Below are 22,879 nucleotides of genomic sequence, written 5' to 3'. Positions count from 1 at the left end.
TTTAAGTAGCACATAATTACATACAGTAACATAAATAAAATACAAAAATATTCTTTCTGCGTAAAATAAATAACATAGCTGTGCAAATAATACAAATTGTATCAAACTAAGATAAAAAATTAATTTGCAGGCGGGCACTTTTTAATTCCCAGTTTGACGATGTAATGGACTGTCACACACGTACGGTTCTGGTCAGGGCTAAGTAAGTGACTGTACTTAATTGTGCGACTAGGATCTTCCTCACTTCGACATACATTTTTGGCAGCATCGCTTGTGCATGATATGCCCGGCTTGGCAATTCGACAACAGTTTTGATTTGGGCTTCCATGGTAAACATCTCAAATTAATGTTTTATCCAGACCCATACATTAGTCCAAATGTGGCCAAGTAGACGCATCGGGGGTTTCCTGGACGTGGTCTACATCACTAAAAGAAAAATCAAAGGAAGAGAATCCCTCTGTCATCTTCCACTAGTTTTTTTAATATATAAATCGCCCGCTTGAATATTCCCTCTTCTCTTCTCCGACTCTCTCGTCGTCATTTGGGATGTCTGTTGTGATTTCCCTTCCTGGTTCTTGCCTCTTATTGGCCTGTCCCTAATGTTTTGCTCTAATCTCAACCAATCGCGACTCATCTTAGTAAACAACCAAGCAATCATAGATGCATTTATACGTGCAAGCACGTCTTGGAACGAGGAAGGGTAGGGGTTTAATAGCGAGTGGTATGTGGGGGAGAAGAAGGAACACAACAAATAAGCGGTGTTTGGTCATTTTAACATGAAATAAATTATATCAATATTACGATATTTTCTTAAATCATATCTTGTTTAAAAATATATCGATACGTTACAACCTCCATATATTGCCCAGTCCTAGTAAAGACTCCTCTCACCCGGGAAACCACTGGTTCCAAATGCTGCCCTCTAAGCTCCTTGTGGCGTTGCACCATTCATTTAGTTGACACAATGGCAATAAAAGTATTTCCACTCTACCTTCCAGGTGTCCATCATGTCCATGTTTTCCTTGGTGGCCTGTTGGACCTTTAGCCTGAGCTCGCCAATCTCCCGGTTCTGTTTGTCCACCACCGCCTTCAGCTTCTCTATCTCCTGCTGGCTGGCCGCTAGCTCCGCCTCCCCATCCTTAAGCTCGCCGTTCTCTCCGTCCAGCGGGAGGAGAGTGACGCCCGCTTCTTGCTGGAGTCGCGGCTGGACCCGCAGGCTCTTGACCTCGGCTCTGGCGCTGCTCAGCTCCTGCTCCAGCTGCACGATGCGACTCTGCTCCTCCACCGTGGTTTGCTGACGAGACAGGAATGTCGTCCGAGGTTAGGGCACAAACACTCAAAAGAGACACTGCATGTATGAGGCGTCATGGGAGATATTCAATCGCATTCCAATAAGCGTGTGAGGAAGTGGAAGGCGAGAGGCAAGTGCAGCCAAACTCGGATCATATGGAAGCAGCCAGGCCAATATCTTACGAAGAAAGAAAGCCTCTACGCTGCAAACAAGAAGGAGGACCACCAAGTGACTACTTGATTTGTACGGAAGACGCTTAAGGAAGAAGGAGGTTTGTGTGTGCGCATCAGAGTTCCGTTAAAAGTCGTGAATCCAGTCAGCTAAGCAAGCTCAAACAAGATTAATACCGATTTGTTTTAAAGGGGGTCACCTTGTTTCTCTTACCCAACCTTAAGGATGCCGCGTCCAACCCGCATCTTCCCTGTTGGCAGAAGCACATTTTACTGCACCTAAAAAGTCTCCTCTTTTTAATAGGACTGTCAAAGTAAACACATCAACGCATGCGATTAATCACACAAAAAAACGATTGCATTAATCATGTATGAACGCATATCAATCACAAAATGTATTTACTTCTTTACCTTCACCGCGGATGGTTACCTGATGGGCCCAGTGATCAGATCAATGCATACGTCAGTGCAAAGATGAGTGCGGAGACTCCGACTGGTCAGTAGAAAATGTCACCTCATCAGCAACTTATTTTCATATTATTGCAGGATTGTTCAAAACGCGCACGTCACACTAGACTGTTACCAGGTTTTAAGCGAATAAATGATTTGAATTCAAAACAAAATTGACGTTCTGACAACACGATTGCATTTGTGTCAAAATATTGGGATCTTTTTTTAAAGTCAATTTAAGTTACGAAAGATAGAAATTAACAGATTAATCACAATTAATCAAAATGCAAAAGTGTAATTAATTTCAATTACAAAATTAATCGTTTGACATCAGTACTATTTATATTAACCGGGAGGTTAGTTTTATATGAGATGAGAAGCTAAGAAGTGCTGGGAAAAACCTGTCCAACATTAATAATCCCTATAAGGAAACCTACAGTGATGTATGGCCGTATGACATTCTCACAGTTAAATTGCATTTGTCTCAAAATATCGGTATCTTTTTTTAAAATTCAAATTAAATGATGCGACTAATTAAGTAACAGCGATTAAAGGTCCATCCATCCATCGTCTTCCGCTTATCCGAGGTCGGGTCGCGGGGGCAACAGCCTAAGCAGGGAAACCCAGACTTCCCTCTCCCCAGCCACTTCGTCTAGCTCTTCCTGGGGGATCCCGAGGCGTTCCCAGGCCAGCCGGGAGACATAGTCTTCCCAACGTGTCCTGGGTCTTCCCCGTGGCCTCCTACCGGTTGGACGTGCCCTAAACACCTCCCTAGGGAGGCTTTCGGGTGGCATCCTGACCAGATGCCCGAACCACCTCATCTGGCTCCTCTCGATGTGAAGGAGCAGCGGCTTTACTTTGAGCTCCTCCCAGATGGCAGAACTTCTCACCCTATCTCTAAGGGAGAGCCCTGCCACACGGCGGAGGAAACTCATTTCGGCCGCTTGTACCCGTGATCTTATCCTTTCGGTCATGACCCAAAGCTCATGACCATAGGTAAGGATGGAAACGTAGATCGACCGGTAAATTGAGAGCTTTGCCTTCCGGCTCAGCTCCTTCTTCACCACAACGGATCGGTACAACGTCCGCATTACTGAAGACGCCGCACCGATCCGCCTGTCGATCTCACGATCCACTCTTCCCCCACTCGTGAACAAGACTCCTAGGTACTTGAACTTTAATCGCTCCTCCACTTAGAGACCCTGCCCCAAGTGGAGGAGCGATTAAAGGTGAATAATCAAATTCAAAAGTGTGATTAATGTGATTTTAAAAAAGTGTTTCACAGCATCATTTTTGTTTTAATACTTGTTTTTTTTTTTTTTACATGCGGGGGCAATCTAACAGGTGCCCTGCCGGATTCACAGATGACGCTGAAGTGGAAAAAGCCTGCCCAACATTAATAATCCCTAAAATGGAACATATAGTGATGTATGACTTTCTGACATTCTCACAGTAAAATTGAATATCCGTGAAAAATCTTTTTAAAGTGATTTAAATTATGCGAGCAAGTTATTAACAGTGATTAATCATGATTAACTAAATTTTAAAAGTGTGATTAATCTGATTTGGAAAATTAATTGGGTTGTTTTAATACTTTTTTTTTTTGCATGCACGGCAAGGCAAAAGGGGCCCGCCGGATTCACAGGTGCCGTTCTAGCGGAAAAAGCCTTCCCAACATTAATAATCCCTATAAGGAAACCTACAGTGTGACCGTATGACATGCTCACAGTTAAATTGCATTTGTCTCAAAATATCTGTATAATTTTTCCAAGTTCAATTAAATGATGCAACCTAGTAATTAACAGCGATTAATCGCGAATAATCTAATTCAAAAGTGTGATTAATTTGATTTTGAAAACCGTTTCAGAGCATGTTTTTTTTTTTTTTTACATGCAGGGGCAAGCCAAAAGGTGCCTCACCGGATTCACAGATGGCGCTTTGGTGAAAAAAGCCCGCCCAACATTAATAATCCCTATAATGAAACATGTAGTGACATATGACTTCCTGACATTCTCAAAGTAAAATTGAATGGACATCAAAATATCAGTACATTTTTTAAAGTTCATTTAAATAATGCAAGCAAGTCATTAAGAGCAATTAATCATGATTACCGGTAATCTAAATTCAAAAGTGTGATTAATCTGATTTTGAAAATTAATTGGCAACACTAATTTTTTTTATTTATATATTTTTTTAGATGCGAGGGCAAGCCAGGATGTGCCTCGCCGGATTCACAGATGCCGCTTTGGTGGAAAATGCCTGTCAAACATTATTAATCCCATACAGCGATGTATGATTGTGTGACATTCTCACAGTAAAATTGCTCGTGGGTCAAAATATCAGGGTCTTTTTTTGAGTTAATTTTTTTAATTAAATCATGCAAGCAAGTCATTAACATCGATTAAGCGCGAATAACTAAATTTAAAAATGTGATTAATCTGATTTGGAAAATTAATTGGGTTTTTTTTAATACTTTTTTTTTTACATTTAAAAAAAGTTCCTTTACTTACACTCATTTTTTAAAACGCTAATGTGCTTTTTAACCCTTGGGTCAATCCGTAGCATGGGAAAATGTGGCTGCTTTCACTATTTACTGAACTTGACAGTCCAATCACACTATCTACTTCATTGAGAAAATCAAAAAAACTTTTGAAACATGAATCATTGCTAGGTTATACCACACCATGAACCCCTCAAAGGCTGAAAAACAATACCAATCATGGAAAGCGAGAGATGTATTGTTGTTTGTTTACTGTGATATGAAATATTTAACATTGATTATTGTAGTATGTATACTAAAATAGATGTACATATTATTGGCAAACTATAATGTGCAAGACTACCAGCTGCCTGAAAAAAAATTCAAGAGTACAATATGAAACTAAGGCTGTGTGAATGTGTAAAATGTTTAGGAAATGGTTTAAGATGTAAGCATGTAACATTTTTATTAATGTTGTACTTTATTATCTTACATGTACTGTATTGGGCCCTAATTCTAAGCTATTACAGCTTCCTGGGAGTTTCCCTTTTACATAGCACTCACAAATCATATAAAAGTGTTGGGTGTATGGACTTTTACAATATGTTGTACATAAAGAGATATCCAAAGAGGTATCCACTAGGAGGCACAAATGGAAAAATAGCAATCAGAAAGGGTACATTATAAAAATACCAGGTTCAAAGCCATGACAAGTTCTCCCGACAAGAAAATAATATTTTTTCAAATCCACAATCGCTGTGAGACCTTACATTGATTGGAGTAAAAGCCTGCTGCCAAGCATGCATTCAAAGAGGTCGGCCTTCACTTCTGTGTTTGGATTATTTTAGCGCATTAATAACATAAAATGTAGAGTGTTACTTCAACTGCTTTAGTAAGATGGCATTAAAACTCAACAATAAGGCTGAATATTAAATTTTATTACCAGAGAAGGTTAAAACATTGTCATGCAGAGATATGAATACCATTAACTTGTACAACACGTAGTCTACAAAATATTAGAAGCATTTATTCAAGTAGAAATACCACAGATTACATTAGCAAACATCTTTGACAATCAAACCACGATCGTAACAATCTACTATTTGTGTTAATAATGCGTGAAACTGATATCCAAACATAGTGTCGCGCCTCCTATGAATACATGTGCTCCTACAGCAGGAATATAAATGCTGTATTCCAACAAAATACGAAATCTGGCAACACACAAACGGAGCTCAGGTAATTTTTTATTGTCTATAAAAGAGTGTCCTTTTTTGTGTTTAGCTTTTTAAAAAAGAATAATGTTTCCAAAAAACATTTCATTAAAGCAAACAAATTGTCTAGTCATGGTAATAACAACTTGACAATTATCTGTCTAGGGCAGTGATTCTCAAATGGGGGTATGCGTACCCCTGGGGGTACTTGAAGGTATGCCAAGGGGTACGTGAGATTTTTTAAAAATATTGTAAAAATAGCAACAATTCAAAATTCCATTATTAATATAATTATTGAATCATACTTCAACAAAATATGATTGTAAGTTCATAAACTGTGAAAAGAAATGCCACAATGCAATATTCAGTGTTGACAGCTAGATTTTTTTGTGGACATGTTCCATAAATATTGATGTTAAAGATTTATTTTTTTGTGAAATGTTTAGAATCAAGTCCATGAATCCAGATGGATCTCTATTACAATCCCCAAAGAGGGCACTTTAAGTTGATGATTACTTCTATTTGTAGAAATCTTTATGTATAATTGAATCACTTGTTTAGTTTTTAGATATTTTTGTAACTTTTTTCCAAATAGTTCAAGAAAGACCACTACAAATGAGCAATATTTTGCTCTCTTATACAATTTAATAAATCATAACCTGATGACATAGTGCTGTATTTTACTTCAATATCTGTTTTTTTCAACCAAAAATGCTTTGCTCTGATTAGGGGGTATTTGATTTAAAAACATGTTCACAGGGGGTACATCACTGAAAAAAGGTTGAGAATCAATGGTCTAGGGTACATTTACTAATGATGAAAAATTATATCTATCTGCAATTAATCGCATTTATTTTTTAAGGTTAACTGTGATTAAATATTTTAACCATTTGACAGTCGTATTTGTCAAATACGACTGTATATATATATATATACATACAGTATATACAGATATACATACATAGATTTACACGCACGCACGCACGCACACACACACGCACGCGCACACACACACACACATACACACACACACACGTACGTATACACATAATATATATACATATACATACTCTTATCTAACAGTGTTGCTGCACTAATTTTGTTATGTCTTGATTAGGATGACGGTAAAGCCTTTTTCGTACATTTAATGTGCAAAAATCTATATCAAAAATAAGATATTAAATTGGTGCATTTTGTTTCATAAAATCTAGGTTAGTACTGCCAAACTTGACTTTGAAGCTTAATTTGCACCCAGCAGGCTATCAACTGTGTGCATGTCTTAATGCTGTGTAACCAGACAGTAGTTTTTTACCGTTTCTACATTGTTGGTTATTTTCCTGTGGTCTGCATCATTTCCTGTCTTGGTGCTTTCATTTTGGTTCTACTTCTTGTTGGACTCCTTGTTTTACTGCACTTTGTTTAGTTTTCTCTTTTTGTAGTTCCAATCAAGTCTGTTTAGTTTCACCTGTTGCTCCTTGCCAGCGCTAGACTATTGCATGAGTTACTCTCCTGCCACCACCTTGCATAAGCCTTCTGTTTCTGCCGTTTTGTGCTCTTTCGCGTAAACACTCAAGTCTTTGACCTGCACGGTGCCTTTCGTCTCGGCTTCCTATGGTCACACCAACAACCGCCCTGCACTGCTGTGACAGTTGTAACAAGGAAGTTGAACACACAAAACATGTCAACATAAACAGACAAATTTGTCAAACATATGACCCCTTCGGGACTCAAATTTAACGTCGACTTAAGCAGGCACTTTTCAGTAATAAGATAACCAAGTTGGACCAGGACTTGCTGGTTGACATAAATGTGTTGCCAACATTAACAAGCTTCCACTTTATTGCCTCATAGTATAATTACAGGAAGTAACATTATCAGACTATGTTGTCCTTTCTCTGCTTTGGCCGGCAGCAAGGAAACTGCTCTTTTACTCTACTTAACATTCCTTTCCACTTCAAAGTGACCAGGAAGTACTGTACTTCCTGTTCATCTATGTTGTTGTGCATGCTACAGTAGGGAAGAGATTCGCAAACCCCCATTTCTTGGTGGATATTGTATGAAAGAATGAGGGGGGCTTAATCATTTTGCAATGCAGTTTGCTGAAAATGATGGAAAGTGCCATTCTGCATAGCAATTCACACTGTGGTCAAAGTTGGAATTGCCACAAAACACATTTTAAGATATTCAACACTTTACTGTCATCTGCTGACTAATGTGGAGACTGACAAACAGTTTCTACCCACAGGCCATCAGGCTTGTGAATGATAACTTGTGAATGCTAGCTCCAGTGACTACGCAATTTACGACATAACAGGAAAAAAATATCTAACAGATTTTTATTTCAAGCTATAAACTTTTTTTTTTTTTTGATGGTTCTCCCAGTCTTATCCCTGCATTGGAGCCATTTGCCCCTTTATTGCCAGGGAAACAGCATAGTGAGCATGACGAGTGTATGACATTTCTTTTTTTATTGGGTTTAGCCCTCATATATTTTGCCTCTGTCTTAATTATATATACAGTACAGGCCAAAAGTTTGGACACACCTTATCCTTTCAATGCGTTTTCTTTATTTTCATGACTAATTATTTACATAGTGGATTGTCACTAAAAGCATCAAAACTATGACACCTGTGAAGTGTAAACCCTTTCAGGTGACTACCTCTTGAAGCTAATCGAGGGAATGCCAAGAGTGTGGAAAGTAGTAATCAAAGCAAAGGGTGGCTATTTTGAAGAAACTAGAATACAAAACATGTTTTCAGTTATTGCACCTTTTTCTGTTAAGTACATAACTCCACATGTGTTCATTCATAGTTTTGATGCCTTCAGTGACGATCGACAATGTAAATAGGCATGAAAATATACAAAACACATCGAATGAGATGGTGTGTCCAAACTTTTGGCCTGTACTTTATATATCTACGAATTATTCACAAACGTACCCAAAACGTCCTCCTAAGGTTAGATTTTAGGTGCCGTTGGCACTAATTTATTTTAAATAAATAAATAAATGGGTTGTACTTGTATAGCGCTTTTCTACCTTCAAGGTACTCAAAGCGCTTTGACACTACTTCCACATTTACCCATTCACACACACATTCACACACTGATGGAGGGAGCTGCCATGCAAGGCGCCAACCAGCACCCATCAGGAGCAAGGGTGAAGTGTCTTGCTCAGGACACAACGGACGTGATGAGGTTGGTACTGGGTGGGAATTGAACCAGGGACCCTCGGGTTGCGCACGGCCACTCTCCCCACTGCGCCACGCCGTCCCTTTTAGGTCTTTTAGGTCTTTTAGGTCTTAATATTGTGAGCAAGTACCTCCAGGTCTCCTTTGGTGATGGATTCCTCCTCCACTCTAAACTGAAGATCCTCAACTTTCCTAAAAAAAATTTAAAAAGCACCAACTTTAAGGCTAATTAACAGCATTATTTGAGGGAATACAGTTCATATGAACCAAAAACATGTTCTGCACACTGTCCATTAAATGTGCAAACCTTTTCTCTTCTTCCAGCTGATTGGCTAGTTCCATTTTAGCTTTCTGCGTGCTGGCCAACACGGCTTTGACTTGCTGGAGGGCGCCCTCGTTCTCCGTGACGTACTGCGGAGGACATATGTATGTCTCAGTTGGGATATCATCTCTTGCCTATTTGAGAAGTCTGCTCTACCTGCATGTGCTGCGACTTGAGGACGCTCATCTCCTTCTCCACCTCGCAGATGTGACTGGTGGCCTTGGCCATGTCAGCTCGCTCCAAGTCGCGCTCGGCCAGCAGCTGCTCGATGTGCTGCTGCTTCTCCTTCAACGCCTCCTGCAGGGCGGTGGTGCCCGAGATCTTCCTGGCGTAGCGCGACGACGTCTCCGTCAACTGCAACGGCAAATCGTGTTTCAATATCAGGAGGGCAGGGGATCAAAAAGTAAGTTTATTATTGCACGCAAAAGCTGCATCGTTTTCTCGCACCACCAGTGGGTGCTGTTTGACAGACTCATGCCTAACTAAGAAAGATTTAATAGAAGACAACAGTTTAAAGTAGCAGTAGAGTGGAAAAACAAGTTACCTCTATATTGAAGCTATTATCACATCTATATGATGCATGACACCGAAATACTTTCAAAGTTTGCGAGTAAATATTTTAATTAAAAATAGTATCTATCCCACAGAAATTCCACAGCTATTATAATGACCAATCCAGACATGTGATCGCATGACATAGAGGTAGAAACCGCAGATCCCTTCCTCACCAACAACAATGCTAATCATGCAGACTTTGTTATTACCTTGGGAAAAAATTTGATCCGGACTCTGGTGCCTATTCCAGATCGATTTATTCATGTATTTATTTGTTTCTTGGCAAATCCATTTCATGACTTATTTTTTTTATGAACTTATATCATGACTAATTGATATATGTACAGTATTTTGTATTGAACGTCCCATTTGATGACTGATGTATTTATGTATTTTTTAGCAAATACATTTATTTCAATACCTACTTATTCATTTATTGAACATGAGTGATTTATGTACTTCCGAAGTTAAAATAAGAAATAATCAACTGAAATGTGAAATAATTTAATACTAATCAAAATCTAATTCAATATTAAATTGTCCATTAATTATAACCTATAATCAGAAACAATTGTATTGAACAATTATGTATTTGTTATTGACTAGTATTTGTTTAATGACTGATTTTTTTATGTACTTTTGTCATGACCAAATTATTTATGCATTTATTTCTTGAACAATCTATTTTTTGATCAATCTATTCATGTATGTATCTATTTCTTGGCAAATATATTTATTTCACGACTGATTTATTTATTTATTTCTTATATGATTTTTATCTCAACTTATTTCATGACTAATGTAATTATGTATTTTATTTTTGTACCATCTATTTTATGGCCGATTTTTGTCTGGATGTATTTCATGACTAATGTATATGTATTTATTTCTTGAATCATCCATTTTTTTGTGGCCAATAACTTCATTAAAATATAATTTCATGCAAAATCATTCATAATAAAATATTTTTTTATTGTATATTAATTCTCCATTAAACATTTATGTATTTCTTTCTTGAACATTATATTGCATGATCAATTTATTAATGTATTTATTTTTTTTATTAACAAATATATTTACTGCAAGACCGTTTTAAGTTCAAGCAAAGCACCATCAACCATGAATATATAAGTGTGTCAAAGTTATCCATTATGAGGAGATGGGAGGCACTAATAAACAGATTACCAAACTACAGCGTAAACCACACCCACACAAATTTCGATATGGGGTAATTCACTCTGATCAATAAGGCTTTCATGTCAGAGACAGCTTCACCATCACTCAACCTCGACCAATCTTGCTTACGCTTTCATCTTTAAGAATGTGAAGGACTTCTTACTTGTGTCAAGACTCCTATAACAACCAAGTCACGCTGCCAACAATCAAGCAAAGTATAGGGGAGTGTTCATAAACAATATAGCAGCTAAGAATCAATATGGGGTGATGTGATTGTTTGCCGCAAGATGCTTTGTCAGTGCTTTGCAAAAACATATTAATTACGAACTGCCAGGGAGTGTTTTTTACTAATGAAGCACTTTGTCATCTGGAGATCATCCATTATCTTACCAGTCCGGTTCTGCTCGGCCGCCCGCCCACCGACGAGGCCACGGAGCTGACGGAGCTGATGGATGAGCTGCTGGGGCTGTGGGCCAGAGACGACACCCCCATGGCCACCCTCTTGCTCTTCTTGGCCTTGGCCGGACTGGTGGAAGGGAAGCCGATGCGGATCACTTTGTGGATCGGAGCGAACAGGCCGAACTTATGCAGACACTGGAAATATCTGGAAGGGGAAATGTATGTTAAGGCTGAATTCTTTGGCTTTACTTCAGTAAATAACTAAGCATGATGTTGCTGTTAAAATGTGAGTGTAATATTAGCATGCAGCTCACATAGCTATGCTAGCTTTGCTAATGTGTGTGTCTTCCTGTCCCACTCATTAATGTTACGTTGTTGTCTGTGATATACAGTATCTGCTACATGGGACATGTGCAGTTACAGCATATACCAGGGGCGTACAAACTTTTTAAATTGGGGGCCTGCATGTAAAGTTTCATATATATATATATATATATATATATATATATATAAATAAAAATACTAAGATGGGGAACACACATTCACCATTAATTAATTGCTTATTAAAATGCAAATTAGTAACATATCGGCTCTAAATTAGTCATTATTGAGTACTTATTAATGACTTATTGTGCATGGCCTTATTATACAACCAGCAAGACATTAACTAAGAGTGTTCCCTCAATAACCTCAGAATTATTGCTTATTAGTAACCCTAACTCTTACCCTAAACCTTGTATGTTTCTGTATTGTCCAAATAACTCTAAATTAAGTCTTTGTTACTTTAGTAGGCAACTAAGTGTTACCATATATTTTTGCGATCAAGTTTACATACATTGGAAAGAACATAATGCCATGGCTGTCTTGAGTATCCAATAATTTCTGTGTATATATATATATATACACAGTATATACACACACGCAAACAATACAAGCCAAAATTTTGGACACCTTCTCATTCCATGCGTTTTCTTTATTTTCATGACTATTTAATAGTAGATTGTCACTGAAGGCATCGAAAGTATGAATGAACACATGGGGTTATGTACAAACCCCGTTTCCATATGAGTTGGGAAATTGTGTTGGATGTAAATATAAACATAATACAATGATTTGCAAATCCTTTTCAACCCATATTCAGTTGAATGCACTACAAAGACAACATATTTGATGTGCAAACTGATAAACTTTTTTTTTTGCAAATAATCATTAACTTTAGAATTTGATGTCAGCAATATGTAACAAAGAAGTTGGGAAAGGTGGCAATAAATGCTCATCAAACACTTATTTGGAACATCCCACAGGTGTGAAGGCTAATTGGGAACCGGTGGGTGCCACGATTGGGCATAAAAACACCTTCCCAAAAAATGCTCAATCTTTCACAAGAAAGGATGGAGCGAGGTACACCCCTTTGTCCACAGCTGCGTGAGCAAATAGTCAAACAGTTTAAGAACAACGTTTCTCAAAGTGCAATTGCAAAACATTTAGGGATATTAACATCTACGGGCCATAATATCATCAAGAGTTTCAGAGAATCTGGAGAAATCACTCCACGTAAGCGGCATGGCCGGAAACCAACATTGAATGACGTTGACCTTCGATCCGTCAGACAGCACTGTATCAAAAACTGACATCAATCTCTAAAGGATATCACCACACGGGCTCAGGAACACTTCAGAAAACCACTGTCACTAAATACAGTTCGTCGCTACACTTGTAAGTGCAACTTAAAGCTCTACAATGCAAAGCGAAAGCCATTTATCAACAACATCCAGAAACGCCGCCGGCTTCTCTGGGCCCGAGATCATCTAAGATGGACTGATGCAAAGTGGAAAAGTGTTAAGACCGCTCGACATCCATTGCTTTCGGTCTCCTGGGAGAGGGGTTGCCCACATATGCGGTCCTCTCCAAGGTTTCTCATTGTCATCATTGTCACTGTCACCGACGTCCCACTGGGGTGAGTTTTTCCTTGCGCTTATGTGGGCTCTACCTAGGATGTCGTTGTTTGTGCAGCCCTTTGATGCACTTTTAATTTAGGGCTATATAAATAAACATTGATTGATTGATTGATTGATTGAAATATTCGACATTGTGTCATCCGGACCAAAGGGGAAGCGAACCATCCAGACTGTTATCGATGCAAAGTTCAAAAGCCAGCATCTGTGATGGTATGGGGGTGCATTAGTGCCCAAGGCATGGGTAACTTACACATCTGTGAAGGCACCATTAATGCTGAAAGGTACATACAGGTTTTGGAACAACATATGCTGCCATCTAAGCGCCGGGTTTTTCATGGACGCCCCTTCTAATTTCAGCAAGACAATGCCAAGCTACATTCAGCACGTGTTACAACAGAGTGGATTCGTAAAAAAAAGAGTGTGGGTATTTTCCTGGCCCGCTTGCAGTCCAGACCTGTCTCCCATCGAAAATGTGTGGCGCATTATGAAGCGTAAAATACGACAGCGGAGACCCCGGACTGTTGAACTACTGAAGCTCTACATAAAACAAGAATGGGAAATAATTCCACTTTCAAAGCTTCAACAATTAGTTTCCTCAGTTCCCAAATGTTTATTGAGTGTTGTTAAAAGAAAAGGTGATGTAACACTGTGGTGAATATGCCCTTTCCCAACTACTTTGGCACGTGTTGCAGCCATGATGTTGGGATTTTGGACTCTTCTTCTGCGGCAGCGGCGTTCCACCCGCCGCCGCCGCCACCTGATGTGTCCTCGGTGGATTCGGGGACACAGGACCTGGCGACCCTCCACCATGTCCTCCCTCCGCCCTCCCGTCACTTTTGGACTGTCTTGTTGGGTGGGGGTGGGGGGGGACATCTGGGATCTGTCTTTGAAGGGGGGGGGGGGTACTGTTGTGATTTTGGACTCTTCCATTCCTTAGTTTGAGCACTTCCTGTTTATCTGGTCTCCATGGTTTCACATTGGTTCCACCTACCCTTGTTTCGACGCACACCTGTTTTTCATTGATTGCTTTAGTATTTAGTCCTGCCTGCTACCTCAGTACTTTCTGGTTGGTTTGTTTGCTACTTGCAACACACACGTTGGTTCTTCTTTTTGTAGTCACTGTTGCTAAGTTTCGCCTTAACTTCGCGTGCGCTTTGCACGTCTATTCGTGTACTCTGCTCTCGTTGCTAATTATTAGCCTAGCTCCCCGTGCGTTCGCCACGCCTTTTCTTTGTATTTTGTACCAGTGTTATTTTATGTTTTGTATTAAATCTAATCTTACCTGCAACTCCTGCTTGTCTTGGTCCTCTTGCATCCCTGGGGTAGCAACACGCATCCACCATGCCTCGCCGTCGTGTCACATGAAATTCTAAGTTACTTATTATTTGCAAAAAATAAAGTTTATGAATTTGAACATCAAATATCTTGTCTTTGTAGTGCATTCAACTGAATATGGGTTGAAAATGATTTGCAAATCATTGTATTCCGTTTATATTTACATCTAACACAATTTCCCAACTCATATGGAAACGGGGTTTGTACTTACCAAAAATGGAGAAATAACTGAAAACATTTTTTATATTCTATTTTATTCAAAATAGCCACACTCTGATTACTGCTTCGCACACTCTTGGCACTCTCTCGATGAGCTTCAAGAGGTAGTAACCTGAAATACTTGATTAGTGGAATTTCTTGCTTTATCAATGGGGTAGGGACCATTAGTTGTATCGTGAACGAGGTGTGTCCAAACGTTTGGCCTGTACTGTAATATATATATATATATATATATATATATATATATAGGTGTATATATGTGTGTGTGTATATATATATATATATGTGTGAATACGTGTATATGTATGTGTGTACACACACACGCACACGCACACACACAAAACCGGGGAGAAACAACCTATACATATACATGTGTACTACGGTGAAAGCTAACTTAGCAATGAGTGCATGTATAAAAGTACGTGGTTACGTACCTGGTACCAGCCACAGCACCATCGTTCTTGCCCAAAGGCTCGTCCAGCTCCACGCCACACCATTCCCCCTTGGCAAAGTCCGTCTCCCCCATGTAGCGAATGACGCCCATCTTGGAGCCTCCTACCTATGGTCAAATTTGGACTTTACTTGAAGCCCAACACAACAAAATGCTCCATTCCAAACCGATAGCTAATGGTATGACATAATTCAGTCGATTAGGTTTGCACATTTATTAGGAAAGCCAGAGGCACAAAACGTGAAATATAACACTTTCTATCACAATTATCGTAAAAAAACATTTACAGTTTATTTTGCTTGTTTTTTGGCTTTTTGTAGCTCTTTACTGTTCCGATGCAACCTCTTCACTTCCAACATTGGACTATTGTCTGATACCGATATTGATCCGATATGACATCAGCACGAATCATACCTACTTTTATTATTTTGTAGTGTGTAATGTTACAAAAAGCATGATTATGTGAAATGAGTCAAACGCTGGGTAAAAAAACACTAACCTATTTATCAAATCCTCCAAATGTAGGGCTGCCCAACTAATCAAATTTAAATCTCGATCACGGTTTTGGCTGCCACAATTAAACGAGAGTCACAACTAGCAGTGGCAGAACAACAACAATGTTTGGTCTTGAAGCCCTGAAGCTGACACCGCTCACGCCAGAGGCCATTGTGTATGCGCACAAAGCTCCATGACCACGCCCACCACATTTGCGACCAGAGTGAAAAAAAACTTTCCCCGAGCTACTGCAGCCGGTCATTTCACTTCCGTAGAGCAGTGGTTCTTAACCTTTTTTCAGTGATGTACCCCCCTGTGAACATTTTTTTAATTCAAGTACCCCCTAATCAGAGCAAAGCATTTTTGGTTGAAAAAAAGCGATAAAGAAGTAAAATACAGCACTATGTCATCAGTTTCTGATTTATTAAATTGTATAACAGTGCAAAATATTGCTCATTTGTGGTGGTCTTTCTTGAACTATTTGGAAAAAAATATATAAAAATAACTAAAAACTTGTTGAAAAATAAAAAAGTGCTTCAAATATAAATAAATATTTCTACACATAGAAGTAATCATCAACTTAAAGTGCCCTCTTTGGGATTGCAATAGAGATCCATCTGGATTCATGAACTTAATTCTAAATATTTCTTCACAAAAAAAGAAATCTTTAACATCAATATTTATGGAACATGTCCACAAAAAATCTAGCTGTCAACACTGAATATGGCATTGTTGTATTTTTTTTTCACGGTTTATGAACTTACATTCATATTTTGTTGAAGTATTATTCAATAAATATTTTTATAAAAGATTTTTGAATTGTTGCTATTTTTAGAATAGTTTCAAAAAAAATCTCAGGTACCCCTTGGCATACCTTCAAGTACCCCCAGGGGTACGCGTACCCCCATTTGAGAACCACTGCCGTAGAGTGAAGGAGTCCACTATCATGATTAACTGCTAGCCGTCTTGCTAAATAGAGTCTGGAATGGGACATATTTCTGTGGACCCTACTGGTTCAGTCCCTGTGTTTTTATTCCGCCCGGAACTCGAACCTGTGTCGTCCGAAATGAGAGACGACGAGCCTGCAAGCTAATGATCTAAAAGCCTGAGCTATCAACCAGGTAATCAGCACTGCTCTTGAGGTCATCCAGGAGTAAGGTTTACCATTGTACACACGGTGCCACTTTAACCCGACTATTTCAGTCCGTACCTGGGACTTGAACCTGTGTCGTCTGGTATGTTCGCTACCGAGATAAAAGCCCACACTGTTCTTGAGGTTACCAGGGAGTAATGTTTACACAGGTACACATGGCCTGTCTCCATTACACTAACACTGGCAAAACGTGCTGTCCTTTAGAATTCCTGCATTTAAGCATGTGCATGAATGCAGGAAAAGTGCAAATGTAATTGCGCATTGAAGGACTCTTTCACGTGAGTTGAAATTGTTACACTAAATAACACTATATTTTTGTATTTTCGTGATTATAATATTGATTAAAATACACCGGAGAAAATAATCATTACCCCCCCAATGAAATGTTTTATTTCTGTAGAAGTATCTTCCAAATACTGTGACAGACAGTCAATCATTTTTCTACACAGCTTTTCTAAATATACTGCTTTTATGTTGGTGCTTCCATAATTTTACTTTCCACACACTAACAAAATTAGTAAACCAAAACCGAAAACCACCATGATCAAAATGATTAGCTCCCTTGATGCTAATAGGCAATGGTGTATCCTTTTTGATGGACAAAAGCCTCTTTGGTTACAGTTTTTCACAAGTCCCACCCGAGTAATCCCAGCCCATTCTTCGTTGGAAAACCTCTCAAACTCCCTCGGATTTGACGGTCTTCTGCCATTTTACTTTGATCTTCAATTCTCTCCAAAGATTCTTCATGGGATTCAAGTCAGGGCTTTGTGCAGGCCATTCAATAACGTTCACTTTGGCTTTCTAAAAGGTAGTTCTCCACCAGGAGTGAGGTATGTTTTGGGTTATTATCATGTTGGAAGACAAAGTGGCAACCCATACCCAGTTTTGCTGCTGACTGCTTGAGGTTTTCCTCCAAAATCTTTCTTCAGGAGTCCTTCCACCTTGACAAGATTCCCAGTTCCAAAACCACTGAAGCACCCCGTCACCATGTTTCACTGTGGTGACCATGTTCTTTGGGTTGTATGCCTCTCCAGCCAAAGAGAACTAGTTTTCTTTCATCTGACTAAAGGACTAACTTTTCCTGATCTGCAGTCTGGCAGTCCGTTCCTGTGCAGGGCTCTAGTGATTGTCTTCTTTGAGACTACAATTCCAAACTTGGCCAAGTCATTCTCTGGTGTCTTGGCAATTGTTCTTGGGTCTTTAGACACGACACATCTCTCACTAGCTTTCTTTCCAGAGTCTTTAAAATATGTTGTTTACTAACTCTGTCAGGCTTGTTTTGTACCATGTTACTGTCTTTGAATTCCTTGATGATACTTCTGACTCCAGTTCTTGACATCTGGAAACGCTGTGATAAAACTTTGTGTATCCATTTCATGCTTTATGTGCATCAATGATTATTTTTTTAAAGTCTAAACAAGACCTGGGCAAAATACAGCCCATGAGCCACATGCGGCACGTTAAAATTTTCAAGGCGGTCCGTCGGACGATTTACATAATATTTTTAGACTTTTGACATCAAAACTGGCATAATGATGTGCAGTGCTGTTTTTAAATGACCGTAAATGTTGACCTACAAAAAGTATTTCAATGGTAGAAATTTGCACTCTTAGGTGTTACGCAAGATATTCTGGTAATTTACGTCACAGGAGGAACAAACCAGAGTTAGCAGGGTTTGTTTTCAGAGCAGCCAGACCGAAACGCATGTGTCAGAAACAGTAACGGAAGCAGATTTTTACGTGATAATATATCATATTGTAGCTGTTTATTACACTTTACATTCATATTTTGCTGTTTTTCTTACATTTTTGTTGCGTTTTCCTTGGTCTGAGAAGTAAAAGAGGAGCGACATTCACATGTTATTAACATTTAGTGTTTGATTCTTCATAGCAAATATTGCAAATTCCACTTTCTTTATTTTAAAGTACATTTTGGGGGTCCCATTCAGTAAAAAACTTTAAAATTCCGGTCCGTCTTTTTTTAGGTGGTCTATCATAACTTTTCTATCGGACATTGCGACTTTTGGTATTAGTGTCCGTGAAAAAAAAGAGACCCAAACATACATACAGTACAGTAGATTTATATATATATATATATATATATATATACAATTTATACACACACACACACACACACACACACACACACCTTGGCCCCCCAGACACATTTTTTTTTCTCTCAATATGGCACCAGAGAATAATTTTTTATTTTTTTTTATTAAATCAACATAAAAAACACAAGATACACTTACAATTAGTGCACCTACCCAAAAACCTCCCTTTTCATGACAAAAACCTCCTTTTTTCATGACAAAAACCTCCCTTTTTCATGACAAAGATGTTCCATATAAGTGTTTGATGAGCATTCCTCAACTTTCATCAGTAATTATTGCCACCTTTCCCAACTTCTTTGTCACATGTTGCTGGCATCAAATTCTAAAGTTGATGATTATTTGCAAAAAAAAAAAATGTTATCAGTTTGAACATCAAATATGTTGTCTTTGTAGCATATTCAACTGAATATGGGTTGAAAATGATTTGGAAATCATTCTATTCCGTTTATATTTACATCTAACACAATTTCCCAACTCATATGGAAACGGGGTTTGTATATTAGCATCAAGCTAGCGCATTGTTGGAAAATGGAGCCCTACTTTACTTACGTTTAAGCATTTTTTTTTAGTCATTTACCTCGCTTGCATTAAAAATTGCTGCTGGAGTGATCGCCAATTGCCAACCAACTCAGGTAATATAGCACTGTTGGGTTTTACGTTACTCTGGATTCAGTTGGTGCAAAAAAAGTACTGGATTCAGTAAACAACCCTTGATACGGTAAATATACCGCATACACTGTATGACGAAACATCCATCCATTCATTTCCTACCGCTTGTCCCTCTCTGGATCGAGGTGGGGCTGAAAACAAGTCGTAAGCAAATTTAAGTTGCTGCTAACGGCGATATTTTTGCACCTGCAAAGAGGGCTACTTCCAGTAAGTAGTGCAGGCATATTAACTTTGCTTCTCCCTGGTGGTGGCATAACTACACAGCCCTAGCCTGGGAAATAAATGGACTCAATAATCAATGTGGCAGCAGCAGCAGTCTCTTAAGTGCTGAAAGTAATCCGTAAGTGATTTGCAAATATTGGCAACTTAGACTCTCAAGCCAGTGTGATGTCACTTTATCCCAGCAGGCCCAAGGGAACTAAATTAATCCAGTATCCTTATCAGGGTCAACCCAAGGTAGATGTGAAGCCCTTCAAAAGACAATTGTATTGAGTTTTCCTTAGACACATTATGCAACCTAACCTAAAAGTTCATGATGGTACGATCTGGAAGGCATTAGATGGATGTTGACTATTGACAGAGGGTAGCTGGGGTGAAGACAACGACAACAACTCACAGAGGAAATCAATGACGGATCAAATAACACAGCATGGATCCATTTTTAATGAGGCCTGCATGGAGCTCTGATTAGACTCCTACAAGCAAGCTCATCATTGACATACAAAACAATGCTGCTCCCTCAACTGGTTATTAATTATTCTCCCCAATCTTGCCACTTGTTTCACTAATTGGAAAAGCATCCAAGGCTCTATCAATAAAATCCATTAACAGTCAATCCTTCCGGTCTGGAAGTTGTATTCTTTCCATTTTAAAAAACAAATGGATGCATCAATTACCGAAAACAGATGTGAAAGTTCATCCAAATCAACTATGCTATGTGTGTATTGCAGCAATGGAGACCAACAGATTTTGCCACAAGGCAGCAACTAGCGGAGGGCACAATTTAGTTCACCGCATAAATGGGTTGCATTGGACTGTACTAAAATGGATCTTTAACTAAAAAACAGTATGCAAATTGGCCATCGGTTCGGCATTCAATGTCAATCAATCAATCAATGTTTATTTATATAGTCCTAAATCACAAGTGACTCAAAGGGCTGCACAAGCCACGACATCCTCGGTTCAAAAAGGCAGAGATACTGAAAGGGGATTGTCACATTTTTGGTTGATCAGACCAGGGGTGTCAAACGTACGGCACGCGAACAGGATTTATCCGGGCCGCGGGATGAGTTTGCTAAGTATAAAAATGTAACTGAAATTTTTTTATGAAATAAACTGCTGTTCTAAATGTGTCCACTGGATGACGCAATAGCAATTCTTTGTATCTTTGAAGTTGATGGTACATATCACTACTACAAAATTATCAAAGTACATAAATATTATCCTGTTATTTGATATTGATACAATGGTTTGAATCTTTATAGATTGAAAATTAACACTAATGAGTTGACTGATAAACATTATCGCATAATTTATTCAGAAAATATAAATAACAACAAATAAATTATTCACCGCAACATGTAAAATAAAATACCCCCGACAACATTATGATTTGTACATTTGTGCTTGTTCTATTTTCAAACAAAGAAAACAATCTGAAGTTGTCTTTATTTTTCAGTTATCGTGCCATGATTTTATCAGTCCGGCCCACTTGGGAGTAGATTTTTCTCCATGTGGACCCACATTTAAAATTAGTTTGACACTCCTGGATTAAATTTTTAGAATTACCGTATATATTTGTTTGTATTCTCCCAGTTAGCTATTAGCGGCGGTATACTGTATTTACAGATCAAACAATTAACAATATAATGAAAAACTGTGGTAAAACTTAGTTTTAAACTAAAAATTATTATAAAACCGTGACTGATAACAAGTCACGGACCTGTGACACTGCTCAATTACCGGAGAAACAGGCTAGTTCTAGCTTGCTTAAATGCTGATATGAATAGAAGAGACATTAAACTGTTTCCCCATTAAAACAATATTTCCCAATTCCCCAGTCTGCGCAACTAAAATGGTTAATTAAGCACTGACCCTACAGGGTGTGATCACTTAGTGCAGGGGTGTCAAACTAATTTTAGCTCAGGGGCCACATGGAGGAACATTTGTGCACACTATTGAAATCAAGGCATTAAAATTAAAGAATAAAAACAAATTCAGATTGTTTTCTTTGTCTTACTTTGGCCAAAAATAGAACAAAAACATTCTGAGAATATTACAATAAAAATATAGAAAAAAATACCGGAAGCGGTAAAGTTTAGATCCATGAAGAAAAGAAGGTGAATGAATGTTTATAACTGAATACGTTAACGTATGCATAAAAATGTATTTTCTTTAGTATTTTTTTTTTTATGAATTAGGTAACATTTATGACAACCTTTTTCCAAAACACAATATAGAATGTGAAATATAAGAGGATAATGCATACATGTATCATTGGTTTTCAAAACGGTTACAAAAAAGTGGGACCCCATAAATTTACTGTGGGACCCCATTTTTATGACTTGATGGGGTCCCTGGGACCCCATTTTGAAAATTCATAGCGCCAACACTGATGGAGTATTGGTGCGTGCAAAACAGCAGCAGGCGGCTGTGGCCTGAAGGCCGGTTCCAAAACTAATCAAATATTATCCCATACAAAATTAATTTGTGGGCCGACTTTGACACCACTGGCTTAGAGATATCGAGCAAAACTTGAATATATCAACAGGAAGTGAATTTGCCTGAGGTCACATTAACCATACGTGACGCACGTGTCTTTATTATTAAAAAATAAAAACAAAAACTTTTACAAATTAAAAGTGAAGAAGATAATTAAACACTCAAACAATTTGGCTCTTATGTAGCCAGAACAATAATATTATATAACATATTTATTTTACCAAGACAGTTTATTGTGTGGCTATTTATTTATTGTATTATTTGCATTTATTTTCCAAGAAAACATGGTTGTAAGTATATGAGTACATTTTGAGTTAATTCAATAATACCATAATACCGTATTTTTCGGACTATAGGGCGCACCGGATTGTAAGTCGCACTGCCGGTGAATGGTCTAGTTTTTATATTTTTTCAAATAAAAGGCGCACCGGATTAGAGGGTGCATTAAAGGAGTCATATTGTTATTATCTTTCTAAATGTAAAAAAGTTCCTTGCAGTCTACAGAACATGTAATGGTGGTT

The 22,879-nt window shown here is 38.4% G+C and overlaps 1 protein-coding gene across 4 annotated transcripts in view; it reads right to left on the bottom strand.

The window, feature by feature from the left end:
* clip2 (CAP-GLY domain containing linker protein 2) overlaps nt 1–22,879 on the bottom strand; it is a 70,295-nt gene that overhangs the window by 14,452 nt on the left and 32,964 nt on the right. For 3 of the 4 annotated variants that reach the window (XM_061898865.1, XM_061898864.1, XM_061898866.1), the window contains 7 exons: nt 15,191–15,315; nt 11,236–11,449; nt 9,271–9,468; nt 9,100–9,203; nt 8,924–8,984; nt 1,662–1,712; nt 992–1,294 (listed from right to left, as the gene is read on the bottom strand). In XM_061898865.1, the coding sequence (XP_061754849.1) occupies nt 992–1,294; nt 1,662–1,712; nt 8,924–8,984; nt 9,100–9,203; nt 9,271–9,468; nt 11,236–11,449; nt 15,191–15,315 (1,056 nt within the window). The remainder of the gene's footprint in view (nt 1–991; nt 1,295–1,661; nt 1,713–8,923; nt 8,985–9,099; nt 9,204–9,270; nt 9,469–11,235; nt 11,450–15,190; nt 15,316–22,879) is intronic. The other variant, XM_061898867.1, reaches the window with a different exon arrangement.

Source organism: Nerophis ophidion, linkage group LG04, assembly GCF_033978795.1.
Source record: "Nerophis ophidion isolate RoL-2023_Sa linkage group LG04, RoL_Noph_v1.0, whole genome shotgun sequence".
Classification (NCBI taxonomy): domain Eukaryota; kingdom Metazoa; phylum Chordata; class Actinopteri; order Syngnathiformes; family Syngnathidae; genus Nerophis; species Nerophis ophidion.
This window is presented reverse-complemented; position numbering and strand designations above follow the sequence as displayed.